Source organism: Schistocerca americana, chromosome 1, assembly GCF_021461395.2.
Source record: "Schistocerca americana isolate TAMUIC-IGC-003095 chromosome 1, iqSchAmer2.1, whole genome shotgun sequence".
Lineage (NCBI taxonomy): Eukaryota > Metazoa > Arthropoda > Insecta > Orthoptera > Acrididae > Schistocerca > Schistocerca americana.
The window spans coordinates 954,821,620-954,845,192 of record NC_060119.1 but is presented as its reverse complement, the minus strand read 5'-3'; the positions used below and the strand labels follow the sequence as shown (position 1 = coordinate 954,845,192).

The window sequence follows — 23,573 nt, the reverse complement described above, 5'->3', positions numbered from 1 at the left end:
GCCGTGGAATTGGTTCGCATCTGCCAATCCATCGGTCACCGAATCTGTTGTTGCGAAGCGTACGAACACTTCAAATGAAATGTGCAGGAGCTCCATCGTGCATGAACCACATGCTGTGTCGTACTTGTAAAGGCACATGTTCTAGCAGCACAGGTAGAGTATCCCATATGAAATCATGATAACGTGCTCCATTGAGCGTAGGTGGAAGAACATGGGGCCCAATCATGACATCACCAACAATGTCTGCCCAAACATTGATGACGTGATTGCACTGTTGCGTGCGGATTCTCGTCAGCCCACACATGTTGATCACATTGGAATGAAGCCTCATCCATAAAGAGAACATTTGCACTGAAATGAGGATTGACACATTGTTGGATGAACCATTCGCAGAGGCCAATCAACTGCTGATAGTGCCTGCACACGCTGTACATGGTACGGAAACAACTGGTTCTCCCGTAGCACTCTCCATACAGTGACGTGGTCAACGTTACCTTGTACAGCAGCAACGTCTCTGACGCTGACATTAGGGTTATCGTCAACTGCACGAAGAATTGCCTCGTCCAGGTGTCCTCGTCGTTCTAGGTCTTCCCTAGTCGCGAGTCATATGCTGGAATGTTCCGTGCTCCCTAAGATGCCGATCAATTGCTTTGAACGTCTTCCTGTTGGGACACCTTCGTTCTGGAAATCTGTCTCGATACAAACGTACCGCGCCATGGCTATTGGCCCGTGCTAATCCATACATCAAATGGGAATCTGCCAACTCCGCATTTGTAAACATTGCACTGACTGCAAAACCACGTTTGTGATGAACACTAACCTGTTGATGCTACGTACTGATGTGCTTGATGCTAGTACTGTAGAGCAATGAGTCGCATGTCAACACAAGCACCGAAGTCAACATTACCTTCCTTCAATTGGGCCAACTGGTGGTGAATTGAGGAAGTACAGTACATACTGACGAAACTAAAATGAGCTCTAACATGGAAATTAAGCGTTTCCCGACTCATGTCCACATAACATCTTTTCTTTATTTGTGTGTGAGGAATGTTCCCTGAAAGTTTGGCCGTACCTTTTTGTAACACCCTGTATAATCTTTATTTTTTAAGATGCCAATGTTCTCGATTAAATTAATCATGTATATCTCCCTAGCCAGTGGCTTAGCAAGTCAATACCACATTGCAGATTCAGAGGTCCAGGATTTGATCCCTGGTCAGTTCTATTACGTATAAATCACAAGTAATTTCTTCACTCATGCCATTTATTGTGGACATGAAAAATGCTGAGTTGCACTGTGGTTGAAAGTCCACACTAAACTATAGGTTCCCTTCTCATTCTGTAGTTTAGATTAGATTAGATTCAGTTTTCGTTCCATAGACCCAAAAAATGAGATGATTCTCGTGGATGTGGAACATATCAGAAAGTATAACATAAAAACATAAAACATTTGAATATAATACTTACTACCCTGATCATTTGTCAGGAGATTGTCGAAATAGGTGAATACAATGCGGTAAACTGGAATAGCTAATATTTACAGAATTAACACGCTGTCTTATCCACTATTAATAAATTTATCATACACAAAATACCTAATGTTGACTGTTGTGGCAAAGTGCTGTCAAAACGGAAATGTAACAGATATTTTTACTTAAACTGGCTAAACAGTCTCTCTTAAGATATTCATCTGTGTAGTACAAGAAGTTGGCTATCAAAACGTCTTTCAAACTCTGTTTAAACCATGCTTTATCTGAAACCAAGTTTTTAATGGTTGCTGGCAATTTATTGAAAATGTGTGTTCCTGAATGTTGGACCCCTTTTTGGACCAAGGTAAGTGGTTTTAGGTCTTTATGTAGATTGTTCTTATTCCTGGTATTGATACTATGTATTGAGCTATTGGTTGGAAATAGAGATGTATTACTTGCAACCAATTCCATTAAGGAATAAATATACTGAGAAGCACTGGTTAGAATACAAAGTTCCTTCAACAGGTTTCTACATGATCATCTTGAATTTACACCCCAAATGATTCTTATCACATTCTTTTGCACCCTAAAAAATTTTGCTCACTTTGATAAGTTGCCCCAGAATATGGTCACATATGACATAATAGAATGAAAGAAGGCACAGTATGCAAGTTTTTTTTTATATTTATGTCTCCTACATACGACATCATTCTCACTCCAAATACAGACTTGTTTAGGCGCTTAAGCAATTCTGTGGTATGCCCTTTCCAACTGAATTTTTTATCGATTTGTAATCCCAGAAATTGGACACTGTACGGTAAATCTTCCCTGACCCTCGGTTCTGGGTGACTTTTCCAAAATCTACCCCTTTTCCTAGACCTCTCCAGTCCTTTTCCTTCACCCTTCTTCCTTCCCATTCATCACAACAGTCTTTTTATGTGTGTGTTCTGTCACTGCTTGGTGAGTAGATTTTTTTATCTATCCAATTAAATGATTTCTTATTTAGTTTAATTTGTTGTTTTATTCTGAAATAATGTCTTATGGTAAAACATGTTTTTTTCCCCCCCTTAACAAATGCTGCTAACATATGATCTGTCATTTCTGATATCGTACCTGAAGTTTCCCACTGAAAAATTGTTCACTAGTTTTCATCCTAGTTTTGCATTAAAATCCCACATTGGCATTTTGTAGAGCAGTGATAAACTTGGGCAGAGCAATGCTCTCAGCAGTCTCAGTTCAGACTTGAGTGCTTCCAAGTCTCAGAGGTAGGAAGCAACATGATCATTTAATTGCTGATCAGATGCAAGCAGAGATCACAATTCTCCAGTCAGTACTGTTATCAGGCATCAGTGAGTTTTTTGTGTTACATCTAATTCTTTTGACTCAGTGGATAGCAGACTGATTCACCCCTCTGTCTGCGCTGTGAGCTGTTGAGAAGCCCTTCCATATTTCTTCCCCATTAAGCAATTTATCAAAATTGTTAGCTTATGGATACTACCGTGGTGAGAATTCGTGGATTTGACTTTGAAATCTCTCCTGGTTCCTGTTCTTAATCCTCACAAATATATAATAATGGGCTCTTTTTGCAGTTCTTATAGGTTCACCTTTTACATAAAAAAATGAAGGTGTTTAAGGAAAGGGGAGCTTGGTCCAGATTTACAAAGAGAGATCCCCAGGACTGGGACCATCCTGCAGTCATTCATATTGGAGGGTGCTTGTTTGCAAATAATCACAAAAAAAAAAAAAACACACACACACACACAATTTTGCATGAAGATCTAGACCCTTAAAATTGACAGTGGTTGAAATAGTGGTATTGTAGTGCAGAGTTTGGCATATTGACCTGAAGTGCAGAAGGTTGTAGGATCGAATCTTACCAGGTGCTTCATCGTTTTTTAATTTTAAATCTTGATCGAAATGACTTTGATCATTATTTTTGTTCATTTAATGGGTTTAAATGTATTTTCTTTTTAAATTGCTATCCCTCTGTCATCTTGTTTTAATCATTGTGTTACTTTTTACTTTTACTTTTTCCTTTCTTTTTTCTCATTTTGATTTTTTGTGTGTGTGATTTTAATTATTTTTTGTACTTCAATTTAATTTCTTCCATTTGATCATCTTTTATTTTCGTCCATGTTATTGCTTTCATTATATCTATCCTTTATTTTGCTTGAATATCTTTTTATTTATAATCCCTTCTTTCTTTTAAATCTTCATCTGACCTTTTTGGCCATAGTGAACAAGAATTTGTTTTAAATGTTTGTATGATGATTAGCATCCAAAAGTATATACATCTTGTATGTAACAAAAAATACATTTTTGACCCTGTTGCACAGCCACTATAGATTGTCTCACCTCTTGTGTTTTAGCTGATAGATCAGCATTTGAAAATATTTAAATATTGAGATAAGATCACATGCAGAAAGATTCCTAATGAAAACAGAGTGATAGGAAGAAACTTAATACAGTGATCAAAATGATTTAGCAAAGGATCAGATATGAAAATTATGTTTAAAGCAAGTAATTAAATAACAAATTAATTATCAAAGACATTTCATAATGATTTCAAAATTAAGTTTTTTAAACATCTCGCAAGACCTTGTGCATATCAAGCTCCTATGTTAACCAGTACACTACATCGCCTCTATCTACTATCAGTTTGAAGGCTCTAACAATATTATGGAAAGGATAGTTGCCGCTCACCATTTAACGGAGATGCTGGGTTGCAGATAGGTACAACAAAAAGACGATCGGAAAGTGAGCTTCCGGCCATTTTCTATTGTCTGTTTTTGATGAAGGCCTCGTTGGCCGAATGACTTTCCGACAGTCATTTTGTTGTGCCTCTCTGTGACTCAGCATCTTCACAATATGGTGAGTAAGAACTATCTTTTGTTTCATTCTGTCATGGATTTTCCATTGTTCAGTTTTAAGTAATACAAAATTAAGAGGGCTCACCACGTTGAATGGCTGCAGCAGAGAGATACCTGGCATCCTAATGTACATCATTATGTAGATGGTTTCAAAAAGTCAATCTCACATCTTGGGCCCTCTCCTCATTAGTAGTAATTTCCTTTATATTCTCTCTTGTCCCTGCTTTTGAGGAACTTCACCTTCCTTTCAGCATTCTTTCATATACAATTTTTTTCCTGTTTAAGACTTGGATTCTCATAAAGGACTGTTAAAAAATTCTTGAGCTAGGTAGATATATTTTTAATCTTGGTTTTCTGGCGGCCTTGCTCTAGTTGTTCCTGTTCTTTTGATTGGTTGATGCTTCCCTTTGAATGGAAATATTGTTTGTTACATTCAGTGGAAAATTCACTTCAGATAAGGAAATGCACAAAGAGCAGATGTGCCTGCCAGTACTTACATTCAGGAGGTGGAACTCCCAGTACAGCTGATAGAAAAATGCAGGAAATAAGATATCAGTTACATTCATTGGTTGCTGGCATAATAGCAAAGACTTTGTGTTTATTTTTAGAGAAATAAACAAGGTATGTCCGAGGACAATAACCTCTCAGTACAGACCAGACGAAGCCTTAGGTGCCCTAACAGAACGCATGGAAAGTCTTATTTTGCATTATTTGGACAACAGACCAAGTTGCTCACATCGACAAATCAAGAAAAAGGAAATAAAGAATATGATCTACTTGAAGTCAATGGAAGCACTGTGCCCTCCTGGAGAACCTGTAGGTGTTATTGCAGCTCAGGTAGGGGAACAGTCTGTCATATATTAATGTTATGGTAGCTCATTTGGCAGTATAATTGAGACATCAGAATGGTGTGTTTTTGCATGGAATGTTTACTGTCCACAGCCATAGTTTTGAACGGAGTTTTACAGTACCCACTATCGTGAATAATTTGCGGTGTACCTTCATGTCAGCTCTTGTTTCCTATGTAATTCTTGTTACCTTGATAGAAGTGATGATACAAGGTTGATTGGAATTGTGTTTAAGTATTAGATCCAGATAAGGCACTCATGTTCGCTGTTGTTATAAAGCATGAGTTCTTACTAACCTCAGTCTACATTACACTTTCCAACTTCTTCTGTTGTTTCAGTACTCGCCATATTGTTCTGTATCTACCAGCATATTCAGCTTGTAATTGAATGTACGGAACACCACTTCACAATAACAATTAATTCCAGCTCAAAAAGTAATTATAATAAAGTCTTCACTTACACTGGAAAGATATCAAATTGATAAACAGTTTTAATTGTCCCTTTCTAGGCTTGTTAAGCAGCGTTATAAAAATTAGAAACCTTGGGAGTTTTTCAACAGTTAATGTACTTCTTATTTAAATTTATATGCATAATGGTACACACTTCTGTGATAGAAATTAACACTGCATACTGTAAAAACTTGTTTCTAGGTGCTGAGCTTCTGCTATTATCAAAGGAATCCATTTTGTAATTATTTCCCCATTTTGTAAAGTGTGATTATAGCATTTTGCTGGGGAAACAGATTCTGTACTGTTGATGTAAGAAGCATAACTGTGAAAAAGATGTACCAGTCACTTTGCTTGTGGATGAAATGTTTTGTTACTATAAGGGCATGTTTCAGAGTTAGAACTAACTTATTTCCAAATGTATAAAAATAAACATTATTTACTTGAAAAGAAAAAAAAAATCACTATGGCAATGTTTTCAAAAAGTTAATGATGGAGGCTTAAAAATTGTATGTAAGTGTGGATGTAAATATTTCATTATTTACATTTCAGCACATTTCACACAAAGAAATCAATAAAGATAAGTCAGCTCCTATGGCTGTCTGATAAGATAAAGTTGCCTAATATTGTTGTGTGTTCAGGCTTAAATGTTGTACTGCACTTACTGTGTTGTTTTCCACTCATGAACTATAAAATACTGGCATACTGCATTGACCCATTTGTGATAGATCTGGTTCATGGATGTACTCTGACAGATTGTTGCATTGTTCCTTTTAAGTATATGTTGTATTTCCTTCTTTTTATATGTGCTTATATTGTGCATGGACCAAACTAGAAACATGTCATCTCCTCCTCATACCACACCTTTTCCATTTTCATTGTCAGCCGTGTGCCCCACTTTTATTTTTCTGTGGATACTTAGTGGCAACCAGTATTGCCACTTATTAATGCTTCTGATGTATACAGTGTCTTTCACTATTTTATTCTTACCCACCATGAACAGCTTACAAGAAAAAGCAAATAGGGAAACCACATAGTACAACTCTTTTTTTAGTCACAGTTGGATACTGTCCCCCATCTTGTTCATCTTTACCTGACTCTTACACCCATCATGTTCTGTAATGTGTTGCCCTGCTGTTTTTGTCCATATTGCTTCTTCCAGCACCAGGTTAAGTATTCCTGAATTCCATAGCAGATATCACATAAAATGTCTTTCCCTTTGATAATATTTGATAGCAGTGGAACTCATTCATCGAAGAAAACCTTCTTCACATGTGCCAGTCTACTTCTAATACCTTATTTACTTTGATCATCCAAATAATCTTGCTTCACAGACAAGAGAATTCTTTAAGTACTGTGTTGCTCCTTTCTACCACTCTTCAGTTCTGACTTTGCTCTATTTATCTAAGCCATACACTGTGCTAAGTGTGTTGTCCATCCCTTACACCAAGCCTTTTAAGTCTTCCTTACATCAGGCCAGAAAGGCTGCAATGTCTGCATGCCTTGTCATTGGTATGTTTCCCTTGCTTTTTTACTGCTCTTCCCATGTTTTTCTTTCGCTTTCTTTATCACATACTAAACATAAGAGTTGAACAACAGTTGTGACAAGCAGCAACCTCGCCTTGTGAATAGAGTATAACGTCTAAAGGGATTAAGTTGTAGGAAGTGTTGCTGATTGAAATGTGCTATCCAGCAATAAATAGGAAACTGCTTGTGATAAAGCAACAAAAATGGGCATACAAGCAGACTCTTGTAAGACATTTTACTTCACAACACTATGTTTGAGACTGCATCCCTTAGGAAGCATTTTACAAAAAGCAGTGAAAAGGCTTGTCTTTGTAGTAATGCTGACCGTCACCATTAATACAGAAATCAGTTTTTTAGGTGTAAAACAAATAGGTGGTCTCTTGAGTTTCAGGCCAAGTATGTCACTGTTTGCATTTTGTATGAACTGATACCCGGACAGTTTTTACAGTTAAATATGCTAGAGATATAACCAACCAGCAACGTGGTTTATGTTTTGGTCCAAATGCATGCAATTAATATGTTATAAAATGGTGATTGTTTTCGAAGTGCAAGTCTTTTGCTTTAGGATGCTGACATCAGCCAAGATATCAGTTCACCGAAAGTGCACGCTATCCTTTGAGTGGTCTCCTTTACTCCTAAAGAACTTTCCTTACACTGTGTGTGTGTATATATATATATATCTAAAAAACAAAGATGATGTGACTTACCAAACGAAAGCGCTGGCACGTCGATAGACACACAAACAAACACAAACATACACACAAAATACTAGCTTTCGCAACCAACGGTTGCTTCATCAGGAAAGAGGGAAGGAGAGGGAAAGACGAAAGGATTTGGGTTTTAAGGGAGAGGGTAAGGAGCCATTCCAATCCCGGGAGCGGAAAGAGAAAACTCTTTGCCTCTGTATATGTCTGCTTGCGTCTATATGTGTGAATGGATATGTGTGTGTGTGCGAGTGTATACCCGTCCTTTTTTCCCCCTAAGGTAAGTCTTTCCGCTCCCGGGATTGGAATGGCTCCTTACCCTCTCCCTTAAAACCCAAATCCTTTCGTCTTTCCCTCTCCTTCCCTCTTTCCTGACGAAGCAACCGTTGGTTGCGAAAGCTAGTATTTTGTGTGTATGTTTGTGTTTGTTTGTGTGTCTATCGACGTGCCAGTGCTTTCGTTTGGTAAGTCACATCATCTTTGTTTTTAGATATATTTTTCCCATGTGGAATGTTTCCCTATATATACATACAAAAGCGCTGGCAGGTCGATAGAAACACAGACAGACACATACATACACAAAAAAATCCAAGCTTTCGCAACAAACTGTTGCCTCATCAGGAAAGAGGGAAGGAGAGGGAAAGACAAAAGGAAGTAGGTTTTAAGGGAGAGGGTAAGGAGTCATTCCAATCCTGGGAGCGGAAAGACTTACCTTAGGGGGAAAAAAGGACGGGTATACACTTGTTTGCATATGTGTGGATGGATATGTGTGTGTGTGTGTGCGCGAGTGTATACCCGTCCTTTTTTCCCCCTAAGGTAAGTCTTTCCGCTCCTGGGATTGGAATGACTCCTTACCCTCTCCCTTAAAACCCACTTCCTTTCGTCTTTCCCTCTCCTTCCCTCTTTCCCGATGAGGCAACAGTTTGTTGCGAAAGCTTGAATTTTGTGTGTATGTATGTGTCTGTTTGTGTTTCTATCGACCTGCCAGCGCTTTCGTATGGTAAGTCACATCATCTTTGTTTTTAAATATATTTTTCCCGCATGGAATGTTTCCCTCTATTATATATATATGTGTGTGTGTGTGTGTGTGTGTGTGTGTGTGTGTGAAGAAGTTCTGAATAATGTTTCATTTTTTCATCTGTTAATTTGTAACAAAACCCCTATAGTTTAATTGTATAAAATTATGCTGTGAAACATTTTTCGATCCCCACAGTTTGTTAATGTGTTTGAAAATGTGGTCCACTCGATTTACAGTCAATAGGGGAACCATCCACTCAGATGACACTGAACACATTTCATTTCGCTGGTAGAGGTGAAATGAATGTAACACTAGGAATACCAAGACTGCGTGAAATTTTAATGATGGCTTCCAAAAATATACACACTCCATCAATGGAAATACCTTTCCGAACTGGACTGAAAAATGTTGAAGCAAAAGCTGAAAAACTACGAAGATTACTGAAAAGAACAACTTTGGCAGATGTCCTCCAGTACATAAGTGTGAAAGATTGTCTTGACATCTCAAGGTAAAGAATTTAAGCCACAATATTAATACTTGAACATCACATTAAATTGTTTGTAGCAGTTTGTGAAAATATATGGTGGTTTGTTAATGTTTCACATATTTATATTTTTCCAGAGCAAGGCGCAGGATATATACATTGAAATTTCAGTTTCTTCCATATTCAGCATACAAGGCAGAAACAATAATCAAACCTCACGATATTCTACAGTATTTTGAGAAAACCTTCATTTCTAACTTATTCAATGCCATAAGGAAGGCAGCAAAATACACAGGGAAATTGTAAGTTGGTGCAATACTAGTATTGTCTTTTTAATACATGTATTATAAAGGAATACTCATTAAATGTTATACTCTTACTAGTGTTGCGGAAATTCATATACAACTGTCATTTTGGGTCATGCAGCAAAAAATTAAGAACAGTCAGATAAAGGAATTAATTAAAAGTTCACTTAGGAGTGTCATTGTCAAATGTTACTTGATCACTGATGCTATGACTGATGGTTAGATTAATGAGTGCATGCTTTCTAACTATTTCAACATAGCAATGGAAGAAAACTTGGCTAAGTAAGGAATATCTCTTAATCATGAAAACATAAAGCCATCATTGATCTGAAGATTGTTCTGAACACCTCAGTGCTTTACTAGATGTGTTCTTATTGGAGGTAGTATACCAGTCCCTTCCTCCAACCTTTAAACTGGCTTGCCCAACCAGTTATACAGGGAACTACAATTTAACATGAATTCCAAATCACAGTGTGGCTTGACATAATTCACATCAAGAAACATTGCCAGAGGTGAAAGAAGTGATAATTGACAGACAAAACTCCTAGGATTCACCAGGCTTCGAACATGGGACCTTTGGCTTTGTAGTTGGGCTCTTCAATGCTGAGCCACCAAGGCACTTGTAAAGATACATGAAAAATACAGATTTGTGAGTTTTGCAGAGTAGAAAGAGCTTTAGCATAGCAGGCAGGAAATTGGAATATTTTAGATACTGGGTGTGGAGGTTATGAAAAGAAATGAAGAGGTGTACGTAGAACAGTGCACAACTACTAAGAGTAGGTTACAATATTAGGTGAGTGTACTCATTTCTCATTATGTGTCAATAAGGGCCCAAACATCCATAGTATAACATTTTGTCTTGGTTGGTGATGTAGCCATTCTCTTGAGCTATTAGTAGCCTGAGAGTTGTTTTTTGGTCCTAGTAATGTATAGTTTCTGATAGCAAAGTGCTAATGGACAATGACACATTGCCATGGTAGATAAAATTGCATGTGCAACTAACTCAACATATCTATCAGACTACACACTGTGTTCAATGTCAGTGACGTATTTCATCATTTATTGACAGACAGCCACTGTACTATGGTATACATCTTGCACATTCAGTAGGTCCTCTGAAAGTCTGTGGCACCATTTTCCTTCTTCTTGAATAACATCACATTCGCCTTGTATGTTACTGCAAGCTTGTGAAAGTTAACAGATTCAGTTTCTTTTATCCACAACAGATGACATTCAGTATGTGCAGTTGTTGCACTGTACATTGAGTCAGCATCTCTGCTATGTGACTAGCAATTAGCCTTTTCATAATGTTATTGGATATATAAATATCAGCATCTCTGCTATATGGTGACTAGCAACTAGCCTTTTCATAATAGTGTTGGATATAATTGTATGTTTAGTGAGGATAGAGTGGGTGGTCAGCTGTGACCTAGATGGAGGAACCATTCCAGCATTTACTTGAAATAATTTAGGAAAACCTTAATCAGGATGGTTGGACAGACCAGACTCCGTCTTCCCGAATATGAGGTCAGTTCTTAATAACTGTTTTCCTTCATTTCGTTTGTCCCTGTTGTACAGTGTTCTTTGATGTACAATTTACTCTAGATAACTTATAATATAAAACATAGTTTTGACTTAATCACTTCATACATTAAGGACTCCACTGGTGACTAACTGACCAAACATTTGCTGCTATGTTGCTTCCACTAACTCTGGCCTGTTCAAAAAGCTGACTCCATGCCTGTACACACACAACCGTGCACCGTGCACATCTTCATGTCCTCCACTCTGCTTAAAAAAATGAGTCAGCACCTCCTGCCTGTGGTAAGCTAAATGTTGAGGCCAAGAGATAGAAAAGACCTTACTGTCATGCACTAGAAGTGTTAACACATGATTTTCTTGTTTAAGCATTGATTTGTGATCATGTATTGTGATGTGACAGGAGGGTATAGTTGCCCCTCTCCTTGGTAACCATTACTCTGAGTGATCTTTAATTGTGTGGTATACAGTACTATGAAGAATGTTTTAGTTGTCTTTTTAAATAGATGTATGTTGGTAATCTTTCTCATCTACTTGTGTGATTTATTATACAATTTCATTCCCTGGTACAAAATGCTATTTTGAGTTTTGTGTTTGTTTTCCCTTGGTAAATGTAGGTCTAAAGATGCTCTTGTTAGATGATTATTTATAGAACTACTAGTGAAGCACAGGGTATTTCAAAAAGAATGTACATATTACAAAGTATTATGTTGTCAGAACTATCATGACCTAGTATTTTATATTCACTGCTGCTAGATATTGATTGTCTTCTGTTTGCTTGGTTACTGTCACATGTTGAAAAATGGCTATTCTGCAGCAGAAATCATTTCGAGTTCTCAAGTTTCCGCGAAATGTAAAGCTCAGGGTGTATACGACCCTGCACATCCGGGAGAAAACCAGGAAAAACCCAGGAATTTTTAATTGTTTTAGTTTTCAGTTAAATTTCTGTAATTTTGACTGGCAAAAACCAATATTCTAACAAACAAAGTATATTACTATATTTCGCTACTGCAGCATTAAAAATAAATAAATAAATAAATAAATAAAAACTTACGTTGCAAAGGAAATGCGTCATATATGACAACAAAATGCAGTGCTCATACAAGTGTCTGCCAACAGCAAAAGACGTCAAAGGCTTTAGGAAGACTATGTAGTGCTTCATAACAACAAATTGCCTCCAATGAGCGTGACGTCACAACTGTTCACATTAGTTCGTTTGAGCAGTTGCAAGTGAGTTCATGTGCATGTGCAGTTGAGTCACACATGAATAATACCTTTTCCAGCTTCTGGCTGCAGAAGTGCAAGCAGCCAGAGGCTACCTGGAAAAATTTTACTTATGCAACCAAGCTGCCAAATTCAGGCATGCGCAACAGGCCTGGATCTAGAGGGCAGGGGGCCAAACCGTCGTATCTGCCCCGGGTGGCAATTTCGAGTGGCAAGGGGGACGGGGAGGTGCCAAATTCATATTGTTGAGGGGAAAAAACCTTGTCTCAGAAAGCAACTAACATCGTGCACACATTGGTCTATCGATTATTTATATGATTTTGAAACACATTCCTCTTGGTTTTTTAACATTTTTGAACACATTCTAAGTTGATTTCTGAATGAATCGTAAGTTTATTTTTGAATGCATGCATAGTGATGTCTCTGCCAGGGCAATACCCATAGCATCTACAAATAAACTTTCCTGCAGACAAAAGGGGATGGGGCTATAGGAGCTAAGTGGAATAAAGCTGAACGGGTGAACGCTAATCGGTGTTTATGTGGTTGACTGAGTTTGTGAATGCTCAGCGTTGTTATAATTACTGGCGAAATCCGTAGATTCAGACTACTTAGAGAAAAAGGTGTTAATTCAGATGAGAATAGAGAAAATTTAGTACTGTCTATCCTAATAACACTTTTTTATATACCTGGTCGCTCTGTGAACAATATAAAAGGTACGTATTCACATTGCATTTAATACAGAAACAATGGTTGCAACTTACATTCATCAATTTACAGATGTAGTTTGTGGTGTTTTATTTGGTATCATTTGTCATATGCTGGTGAACCTTTAGTGTCCATGTTCTGTATCCATGGACCTTTCATTTCTTTCACACTTATCATCATTCGCATCTGTCGCGTGACACAGTAGAAAATCCCGGATGAAATTACAGTATTAAGAAAAAGATAGATTGGTACTCACCACGCAGAGGATGTGTTGAGCCACAGACTGGCACAATGAAAAGACTACTAAACATTTTAAGCTTTTGGTCAGAAGGCCTGCTAAGAATTTCACACACACACACACACACACGCACACAGCCAGCCACTGTCTCCAGCCACTTTCAGGCCACAGCAGCCAGAGACGATGGCCATGTTTGTGAAAGTTTTGCTCATGTGAATGTGTACATGCTTTGTATTCCTGAAGAAGGTGTTTTGCTGAAAGCTAAAAATGTTTAGCCCTTGGATACATGATGGGGCTATTAAACACCCATTTAATTATACTAAATTCACCTGTAATTAGACCTTACTTTATGTAGTCCTTAAAAATACGTTTACCATTAAGAAACACAATAAACTTGTATTTAATGTTGAAAAGATTTTATGAAATCAGTGGTTTCTTAATGCTGTGCGCATAATGCATGAAGGGGCCCTTTCAGGCCTAATGTAATCTAATGCTTTAGTGAGTGCTTTTCTCCCAGTTCATAAATGTTGGTACCTGGGATATTTTTATACTGACAATTGTTGCACGGTCAGAATCCAGCGACAACAGTGGCGGACTTACTACTCATTATAGAAGTTGACCTCCGACGTGAAAGAAGTCGCTCTCATGGCTGATTTAAGTAAATTTGTTTGTTATTCTTTCTGTTTTCATTTCTTCTCTCTTTCTCTAACACAGTAATTATTTAGATTCTCTTTCTAATCAAGGAACATTTGTTTCTTATAGTACGGAATCATCCAGTACATCTCGAAAGATAGAATGTAATTCTGTTATAAATGCAGATGATCCAAATGTTTCAATGATTATTTCTGAATGGTTGGACAAATATGAATCTAGTATTGCTTTCAAAGTTGATACTGATCCTGCATATACACCTTTGTCGGACAGCTCAGAATCTGAAGAAAGTAGTAACGAATATTCCGATGTAAATGAAGTGGGCTTACCAGCAGACATCTGGCCTGATAACCAACAGCTGCCAGCTAATTCAAATAATGTAGCAAGTACACAACTGCCTGCAAATAACCAACAGCTGCCAGCTAATTCAAATAATGTAGCAAGTACACAACTGCCTGCAAACCTTTTATTGGGCGCGATGGGACTCGGTGGCGCGAAACACTGCCACCTTCTAGTAGAATTCTTACACAAAATATAATGAAAATTTCTCCAGGTCCTGTTAGGGAAAGTCACAACTAATACCAAAAGGTGCTTGGAGTTACTTCATCACAAATAATATTTTAGATGAAATAATTCATTGCACAAATCTGGAAGGACAACACTCAGCAGTTATGAAAAGTCAAACAGGGTATAACGTCACATATGAGGAAATGAATGCATTTTTTGGAATTCTCTTATTAGTTGGCAGTTACAGAAGCTGGGATGTTCATGTAAGGGGATTATTTCATGACTCTTCCGGCAACCCTGTTTATATGGCAACTTTTTCTGTAAACAGGTTTGAAGAAATAAGGAGAGTCTTCAGGTTCAACAGTAGATGCACTCGACAAGCTAGGAGCCAAGATGATAAAATGACAGCTTTTCGCAATGTATGGAAACTATTCCTAAGTAACTGCAGGCAAAGCTTTCATCCAGGAGAGAGCTGCTCAATATATGAACAGCTAGTGTCTTTCAGAGGGTGTTGTAAATTTCTAGTTTTTTCTAAGCAAACCAGGAAAATATGGAATAAAGATATTCTGACTCTGTGACTCTTTGACATCTTGTGATATAGATGGGCTAGTGTATTCAGGAAAAACTCCAGGTCGCCCTCGTGAAGCTAACACTGCAGTTCATGTAGTAAAGACTCGGGCAAAGATGCTCAGAGGAAGCTCAATAAACATCATGGTGGACAACTACTTTACTAGTGTTTCCCTGTTTCAAGATTTATTGAAGGATAAAACTACAGCAGTCGGCACTCTTCGCTGTAACAAACCACAAATTCCACCTGAAATGAAACCATGTAAGACACGAGAGGTTTTATCTTCAACATTTGGATTCAGAGATGATGATGTGAGAATAAGAGTGTGGTACTACTAAGTTCCATGCATCATGATGCCACAGTTGATTAGGCTCATAAAAAGAAGATACCAGAAATGATTCTATTTTATAACAAAACAAAATCAGGTGAGACAAGGAGATGGTCATTTGTATTATGGGCTAATGTAATGGATGTAGCAGCTATAAATGCTTTCTGTTTGTTCACAAAACGACATCCTGTATATCACAATGGGAAATCACGTAAAAGGTGGCTTCCCTTGAAAGACTTGCCCCTACAACTTATTCATCTGCGTATGGAGTACAGAGCCAAAACTCTAAATTTGCAAAGAACTGTCGTACAAATATTGGTTGGATGTGGTGTCAAAAAGTGCCTGGAAATGAATTTCAGCCACGAAAGAAAAAGTCCCAGAAGAAAATGCTTTTTGTGCACACAGGAGCTGGAAAGGAAAATTGCTCAGTATTGTTCAAAATGTTTTAACAATGTATGCAGTGAACATAGTGTGTGCTTGTTTGTGAAGATTGTTTGCAGTAATGTGTAAAGCTTAGTGACAGGCGGCCTAATCTTTATTTGTATTATATGCTGTTTATCTCAACTTTGGTGTGCCTAGGTTACATGCAACTTAGCCATTTTCTTTCTTTCTATTTTGCTTTGTGCATATTGATTTGCATTGTAACTCTGCAAAGTATAATTCATAGTTTATTTTAATATTAATAAAAGTTATTGTATACAATAAAAATAAAATTAGCATTCATTAAATTGAAACTTATTTCACCGAAAATTATTGTCCACACTTTTTCTTTAATATTTTTCTAATTAAACTAGCTACAGACATGTTTTATAACAGTAAGATTTCATAATAAATAATGTAACAAAGCTGAGAAATAATGATATTTATGGAGATCTCAGTGGAGGCTTCTGAGGTCCCCATCATGCGTTAAAGTCAGTCTGAACACCTGTGCATCCAAGGGTTAGTAATCTTTTCATGGTGCCTGTCTGCAACTCAGTGCCTTCTCTATGTGGTGAGTAGCAATCTATCCATTTTATAATATTGTGGTTATAAAATGAAACACCAAAGAAACTGGTATAGGCATACATATTCAAATACAGAGATACATAAACAGGCAGAATACGGCGCTGCAGTTGGCAACGCCTACGTAAGAGAGCTATTATCTGGGGCATTTATTAGCTTGGTTACTGCTGCTACAATGGCAGGTTATCAAGATTTAAGTGAGTTTGAATGTGGTGTTATAATCGGTGCACGAGAGATGGGACACAACATCTCTGAGGTACCAATGAAGTAAGGATTTTCGTATACTGTGAATATCAGGAATCTGGTTAAACATCAAATCTCTGACATTGCAGTGGCCGTTAAAAGATTGTGCAAGAACGGGACCGATGACGACTGAAGAGAATCATTCAACATGACAGAAGTACAACCCTTCTGCAAATTCCTGCAGATTTCAATGCTGGGCCATCAACAAGTGTCACCATGAAAACCATTCAATGAAACATCATCAGTATGGGCTTTCAGAGCCTAAGGCTCCATCGTGCACCCTTGATGACTGCACGATACAAAGCCTCCCGCTTGACCTGGGCCCGTCCACACCGACATTGGGCTGTTGATGACTGGAAACATGTTGCATGGTCGGACGAGTCTCGTTTCAAATTGTACTCAGCAGATGGGCATGTATGGATATGGAGACAACCTTGTGAAAAACTATGTACCCTGCATGTCAGCAGGGCACAGTTCAAGCTAATGGAGGCTCTGTAATAGTGTGGGGTGTATGCGGTTGGAGTGATATGGGAACCCTGATACATCTAGATACAACTGTGACAGGTGACACATATGTAACCATCCTGTCTGATCACCTGCATCCATTCATGTCCATTGTGCATTCCGATGGGCTTTTACAATTCCAGTAGGAAAATACGACACCCCACACATTCAGAATAGCTACAGAGTGGCTCCAGGGACACTCTTCTGAGTTTCAACACTTCTGCTGGCCACGAAACTCCCCAGACATGAACATTATTGGGCATGTCTGGGATGCCTTGCAACATGCTGTTCAGAAGAGATATCCATACCCTTGTACTCTTACGGATTTTTGGACAGCCCTGCAGGATTCATGGTGTCAATTCCCTCCAGCACTACTTCAGACATTAGTCGAGTCCATGCCAAGTTGTGTTGCGACACTTCGCTTGCGGGGGCCCTACACAGTGTTAGGCAAGTGTACCAGTTTCTTTGGTTCTTCAGTGTTCCTCTTGTATGGTCAGTCTTCCATAAATAACTTGTAGGAGGTCACACGTGCATTTTTGTCAGTTTCTACGTAGGTTAAACTCAGATAGTTACTCATAACTCCTGTTTATCACTTTCTGCTGAATATGTTACTATTCCGAACAGTATGCTCAGTAGTTATATCATTAGATACTCCTCTCAGACTGCTCTTCACTTGTGCTAAATATGTGTGATACAGGATGTGTTCTGTTGAGAACATCACTATGTCCCAGTTCAGTTCGACTTGTACCATTACCTCTGCTGCCTGGTCATGGGGAATAACTCATTGGCCCACTTTGATACTCTCACCTCAATCCCAACTGCTCAGCTCTGGATCTCAAACAAGGAATTTCAGAGAAAAAATAAAGTCATTTATCTTTACTTTGAGGGGCAAAGGCCTTGCCGCAGTGGCTACACCGGTTCCCGTGAGATCACCGAAGTTAAGCGCTGTCGGGCGTGGTCGGCACTTGGATGGGTGACCATCCAGGCCGACAAGCGCTGTTGCCATTTTTCGGGGTGCACTCAGCCTCGTGATGCCAATTGAGGAGCTACTCGACGGAATAGTAGCGGCTTCGGTCAAGAATACCGTCATAACGACCGGGAGAGCGGTGTGCTGACCCCACACCCCTCCTATCCGCATCCTCGACTGAGGATGACACGGCGGTCGGATGGTCCCGGTAGGCCACTCGTGGCCTGAAGACAGAGTGCTTTAATCTTCACTTTGATAGTGTACTGCATCAATTCTGAGAATCCCATTATTTATTATTCTCTGTAATCTTTTATAGATTAGGTGTCCAAACAGGTACACGTGGTGGTGGAAAAGACAAAGCAGGTGCTGAAGATGAGGAGCAACCTGAAGTTGATGAGGATGCACAGCGTATGGCTAATATTGCAAAAAGATCTGCTGTTGGAGAAGAGCATGAAAGCTCTGATGAGGAACCTGAGGTAAGTGAAACAGAGAAGGGAAATTATGTTGCTTATTGCTAAAATGTATAATAGAATAAAATTAATTTGTAAAATGTAACTTAACGCAGAGAGAACTGATTATTCCTTTTTGGGGCATTTAAATGTGCTGAATTTTTACTGTTTAACGTAAACTGTTTTCCATGTACCGTCTGGTGAGAAAGGAACAGCTGGAGCATAATTAAAGACACACAAATTACAATACACTGTTGACTCTCAAGTTTACAGCATGTTTAAAAATTGCCTATGCAGGCATATCTAAAAAGCATAAAAAAGAAAAATTATACTGTTTTGAAGATATGTTACTTTCCTGCCAGGATATGTTTCAATAAATTCATAGTGCTGTGCTCAGTACCAAAGGATGCACAACCTGAATATTTCTTTATTTCTTCAAACCAGTATCTGGCATTGCACTGGCTGGACAAAATTGAAAAGTTTTCATATAATGCACTGTGTAGCTAAGGTGCTGATGCATTACAAGCTAATATTTTCAACTGAAATATTGAAACAGCATTACAAAATAATTACAAGATGTGTTTAATGAATATCTGGAACAGATATAACAGTTAGCATAAAAACATTTTGGGAGTCCATGCTGTTCTATATATTTATGTAACCCAAAGTATGAACAAATCTTATCACCTGGCTGTCCATTAAAATCGCAACACAATAAAGACAGCATGCAGTAAATGTCAAATTGGCAAGAGCTGCACTACATGCTTGGATAATCAAATGATTAGCGTTTCAGTACAACCACAAAAGTAGGTAGAATAAGGCAGTTCTCTATATAAAGAAATATTGCATATCGGGTGTCTCATTCAGAAATTACACCTGAATGTTTGTGAGAAGATCATGGTATGCTTCATATGAGGAGGAAAGACCCCTACCCTAATGTGTGGGATTGTGACTACAGTTTAATTTTGTAAATTGAAGGAACTGCACTACAGTTGCTGAATCAACAATATTTTTATTGTTTTCATGACCAGTTTTGGAATACTAAAATTTCATCATCTGGCATAACCTGTAAGAATCAGAATATATTATGAGACGAGGGTAAGCCCAACCCTCAAAAATTAAACGTGTAATGGATAAGCAACTATACACACTCAGGAACTTCTAAATGCATAAGAACTTTTAAAGGAACAAATAAAGAAGAAGATGGAATGCTACTCACAGAAAAAAAACACTTAACCAACTGAGGTCATCTTCCACTCCAATGTTGTCATGGAACTTTTGAAGTTTCATGTCCGAAGTATAACTGGGGAAACCTAGGAATTCACAAAAACAGCCTGACAATGAGAAAATAATAGTCAGCTTTTAGATGGAGGATCTAAGATGTGATAAAAAAGGATTACATTATGTGGAAACACTTACATAGGTTCTATGAACAGTTCCCATGCTGCCCAACCTGCCCAGCAAACAGAAAAACAATGAATAGTGATTAGTAACTGGTCATGTTATGGAGGGTGCACACCATTCATGATGCAGACGTTGTAAACTAGAGCTAGGATAGGTGGAATGGTTTAAACTGTAATGAAAAAATGGGGCAAGGTGAAAAGTCACAACATTAGGAGGAAAGAGAACCTCTACATAAAAAAAAGTATAATCTGTAACCTAGATATAACTGAAAACAGAAAAAGAACTTAAATGGCCGGAGTTATGTCGCAATTAACAAAATATATTTATGATACAGATCTGTGCATTCATTAATAGTATGAGGAGGATGGGAATGGAGGCTTCTTAAAATTTCCATTTCTTCCACCATATTAAATATTGTTGATCAGCAACTGTTCTGCAGTTCCTTCAATTTACAAAAGGGACTTGTATAGTTGTGACTGCCTCACAAGAAGAACTACAGTTTTATGTCCGTGATATTGCTGCTCGGATTGGTTCAGATCCCAAGACTTTCATGCAGATATGGGATCAATGGCTTAAGGAGGGCCATACTTAATGCCATCCAGGACCTCAGTGCTCACACGAGGCTAGCACATTAGGCACGAAGGAGGAGATATGGTCACTCGCCCATGCAGGATTATGCTGCCCTAGACATAACAGCAGAAAGAAGCAAGCTGACAGTGGTGTGAACATCGGCAGTGGTGTACATGGGTGGCATCATGATGTCTTTTCATAAGAGTCTCGGCTCTGTGTACATCATTGGGGTGGATGTATCTATATGTGAATGTTCCAAGACAGTACATTGCCTGATTGCATTCTTCGTTGTCTTACAGGCCCAGCACCTGGTCTGATGATATGGTGGGCCATTGGGTGCACATCACACTCTCCTCTGGTTGTCGTTGCCAAAAACTTGGCCAGTGGCCATTACAGTTCTGATGTGTTAAGGCCAGTGGTGACGACCCATCTCCAAGGTCTCTGTGGCATTATCTTTCAACCAGATAATCTAAGACAGTCCTGTCCTTATAACACACAGAATGTGTATGATTGTTACCCCAGCAATCATATTCTCCAGCTCTCTTATCTGTTGAAAGTACCTAATCATGGATTGTCGAGAGACTGGCTCACCACCATTCACTGGCCATTACGACTGATTACCTCTGGCATAAAGTTCAATTAGCATGGAATGATGCACCCAAGCTAAATTTGACTCAGTGCCCAGCCATGTCAGAGACATTGTTGCTGCCAGAGATGGCAGTTTCATCTACTAAATTTTGGACCCTGTGTACCGTCAAATTACTTGCAGATTTAGCTATGTATTTTCCCTACAATATTGTTATTGTTGTTGCTTTCTCCAGTCTGAAGACCGATTTTATGCAGCACTCTGCACTAGTCTATACTGTGCAAGTCTCTTCATCACTGAATAACTACTGCAATCTACCTCCATTTGAAACTGCTTACTGTATTCGTGCCTACTTAGGTCTCCCTTTACATTTTTTACCTCCCCCCCCCACACACACACACACTTCCCTCCATTGTGAAAATTATTATTCTTTGATGCCTCAGAATGTGTCATATCAGCTGATCGATTGTTTTTAGAAAACTTGTGCCATGAACTTTTTTTTTTTTTTTCTCCCAATTCAGTTCAGTACCTCGTCATTAGCTATTCGATCTATTTATGTAATCTTCAATTTTCTTCTGTAAATCCACATTTCAAGAGCTTCTACTCTCTTGATGTCTGATCTGCTTATTGTCCACATTTTAACTTCTGTACATGATTGCACTCCAGACTTCATAACCCTTAAAATTTGTGTTGAGTGTTAAAAAATTCTTCATTTTCAGAAATACTTTTCTTGCTGTTGGTACTTTGCATTTTATATCTTCTGTACTTTGGACATCATCGATTATTTTTATGTCCAAATATCGAAATTGGTCTACTACTTCTCATGGCTCATTACTTAGTCTAACTCCATCAGCAGCACGATTTAATTGGAATGCATTCTATTACATAAAGTTTTTATTGCCTTTCCCGGAATTTTAATCCCCTTTTCAAATTTCTGCTTGTGATCCTTTACTACTTCCTCAGTGGACAGGTTACAAACCTCTCATTACCATTCTCAACTAATGCTTACCTTTGAGGCAGTACATCCTGAAAAGGCCTACGAGAAACTTCAACAACAGATGCTTTCCGGTTTGCGTATCCTGTAGTAGTGTGGGAGTGTAAAAACAGCCAAGAGTGAGTGTTTCGACAGCTGTAGAAGGGATTTGGTATGCCGGATAAGCTCTGCGGTATGGTCAGTAGGTAGCATCACCTTTGATGTGTGATGATTGGCAGAGATTGAAAGTATGAGGAATCCTGACTCCAGGTCAGCTAGCTGGAGAGAAATGTTGTGTCGTGGGGAAAAACCATTGTTGGGAGGGGGGGGGGGGAGCACCATGGCTGGATAAAGAAGATATGGAATAAGGGAAACTCTAAATAAAAAACTGTGCCAAACCAGTGACAGGGAAACCAGTCACATGGTTTTAAGCAAAAAAGAGACGAGTGCATGAGTGAAACGGCAGTCCCACTACGAGATAAAGTTTACACGTTATTAAATGTTTTGGATATGAAAGGATCTTTAAAACTTAATAACTCACTAATGGCTTAAGCGATTCAAACATATGTAGTATCAGTGGATAGAACTCAGTGAGAACCATCAGACTGTACTAATATACAGGGGGATTCAGGAGGAATGTCACATAATTTGTGAGGTGATAGTACATGTGAAAATAAACCAAAAAAGTCCTGTGAAGATGTGTCCGATTTTTGATTATTACAGAAGTGAAGTGGTTTGATGACTATAAACATTCAAGAATGAAAATGAAGATAAGTGTGACTATTACTTGCTGAAATGCTGTATAAGTGCTTTGGTGGACAGAAAATAGTTGGAGAGATGACTGATATATCCTACAAGAGGTGTTCAAAAAGTCCCCTGCCCATCCCAACTCACTTGTCAGTACATTGGCGGGTGTGTTATGTTTCAGATAGAATTTCATCTCAGCAGGCTTTAATGCACACAACAGATCAGGGATGCAAGTGACAAGTTCTTCACTTGTGTCCACCTTTGTAGCATACACATCTCCCTTTAACCAGCTTTATAAACAGAAGTTTAATTGGGTTACATCATGCCATCTGTTAGGCCGGTTAGTGGGTCCACCAAAGCCAATCCATCATTGAGGAAATGTGTTATTCAGATACTGGGATACTTGCAGGTACACTGAATTGGTGATCCATTATGTTGCAGGTACATTTACCATCATCAGTGTCAGGTCACTAAAAGTGCAAGTAGGTTTTCCACCGGTAAATGTGCATACTCAGCAACTGTCATGTGATTCGGCAGGAACACAGACCCTATCACAAGTATCACAAGCCCATCAACAGTACCTCGCCAGATGTTGACTGAGAACCTAACTTGGAATCATGTTTCTCTAGTGTCTCATGGGTTCTCCATTGCCCATGCATGGGAATTCAGGTGTTCATGATACCATTGTGTGTAAGTGTAG

The 23,573-nt window shown here is 38.5% G+C and overlaps 1 protein-coding gene across 2 annotated transcripts in view; it reads left to right on the top strand.

The window, feature by feature from the left end:
- LOC124615730 (DNA-directed RNA polymerase I subunit RPA1) overlaps positions 1-23,573 on the top strand; it is a 306,200-nt gene that overhangs the window by 184,061 nt on the left and 98,566 nt on the right. For both annotated transcript variants that reach the window (XM_047143804.1, XM_047143812.1), the window contains 4 exons: positions 4,945-5,173; positions 9,116-9,387; positions 9,501-9,665; positions 18,461-18,620. In XM_047143804.1, the coding sequence (XP_046999760.1) occupies positions 4,945-5,173; positions 9,116-9,387; positions 9,501-9,665; positions 18,461-18,620 (826 nt within the window). The remainder of the gene's footprint in view (positions 1-4,944; positions 5,174-9,115; positions 9,388-9,500; positions 9,666-18,460; positions 18,621-23,573) is intronic.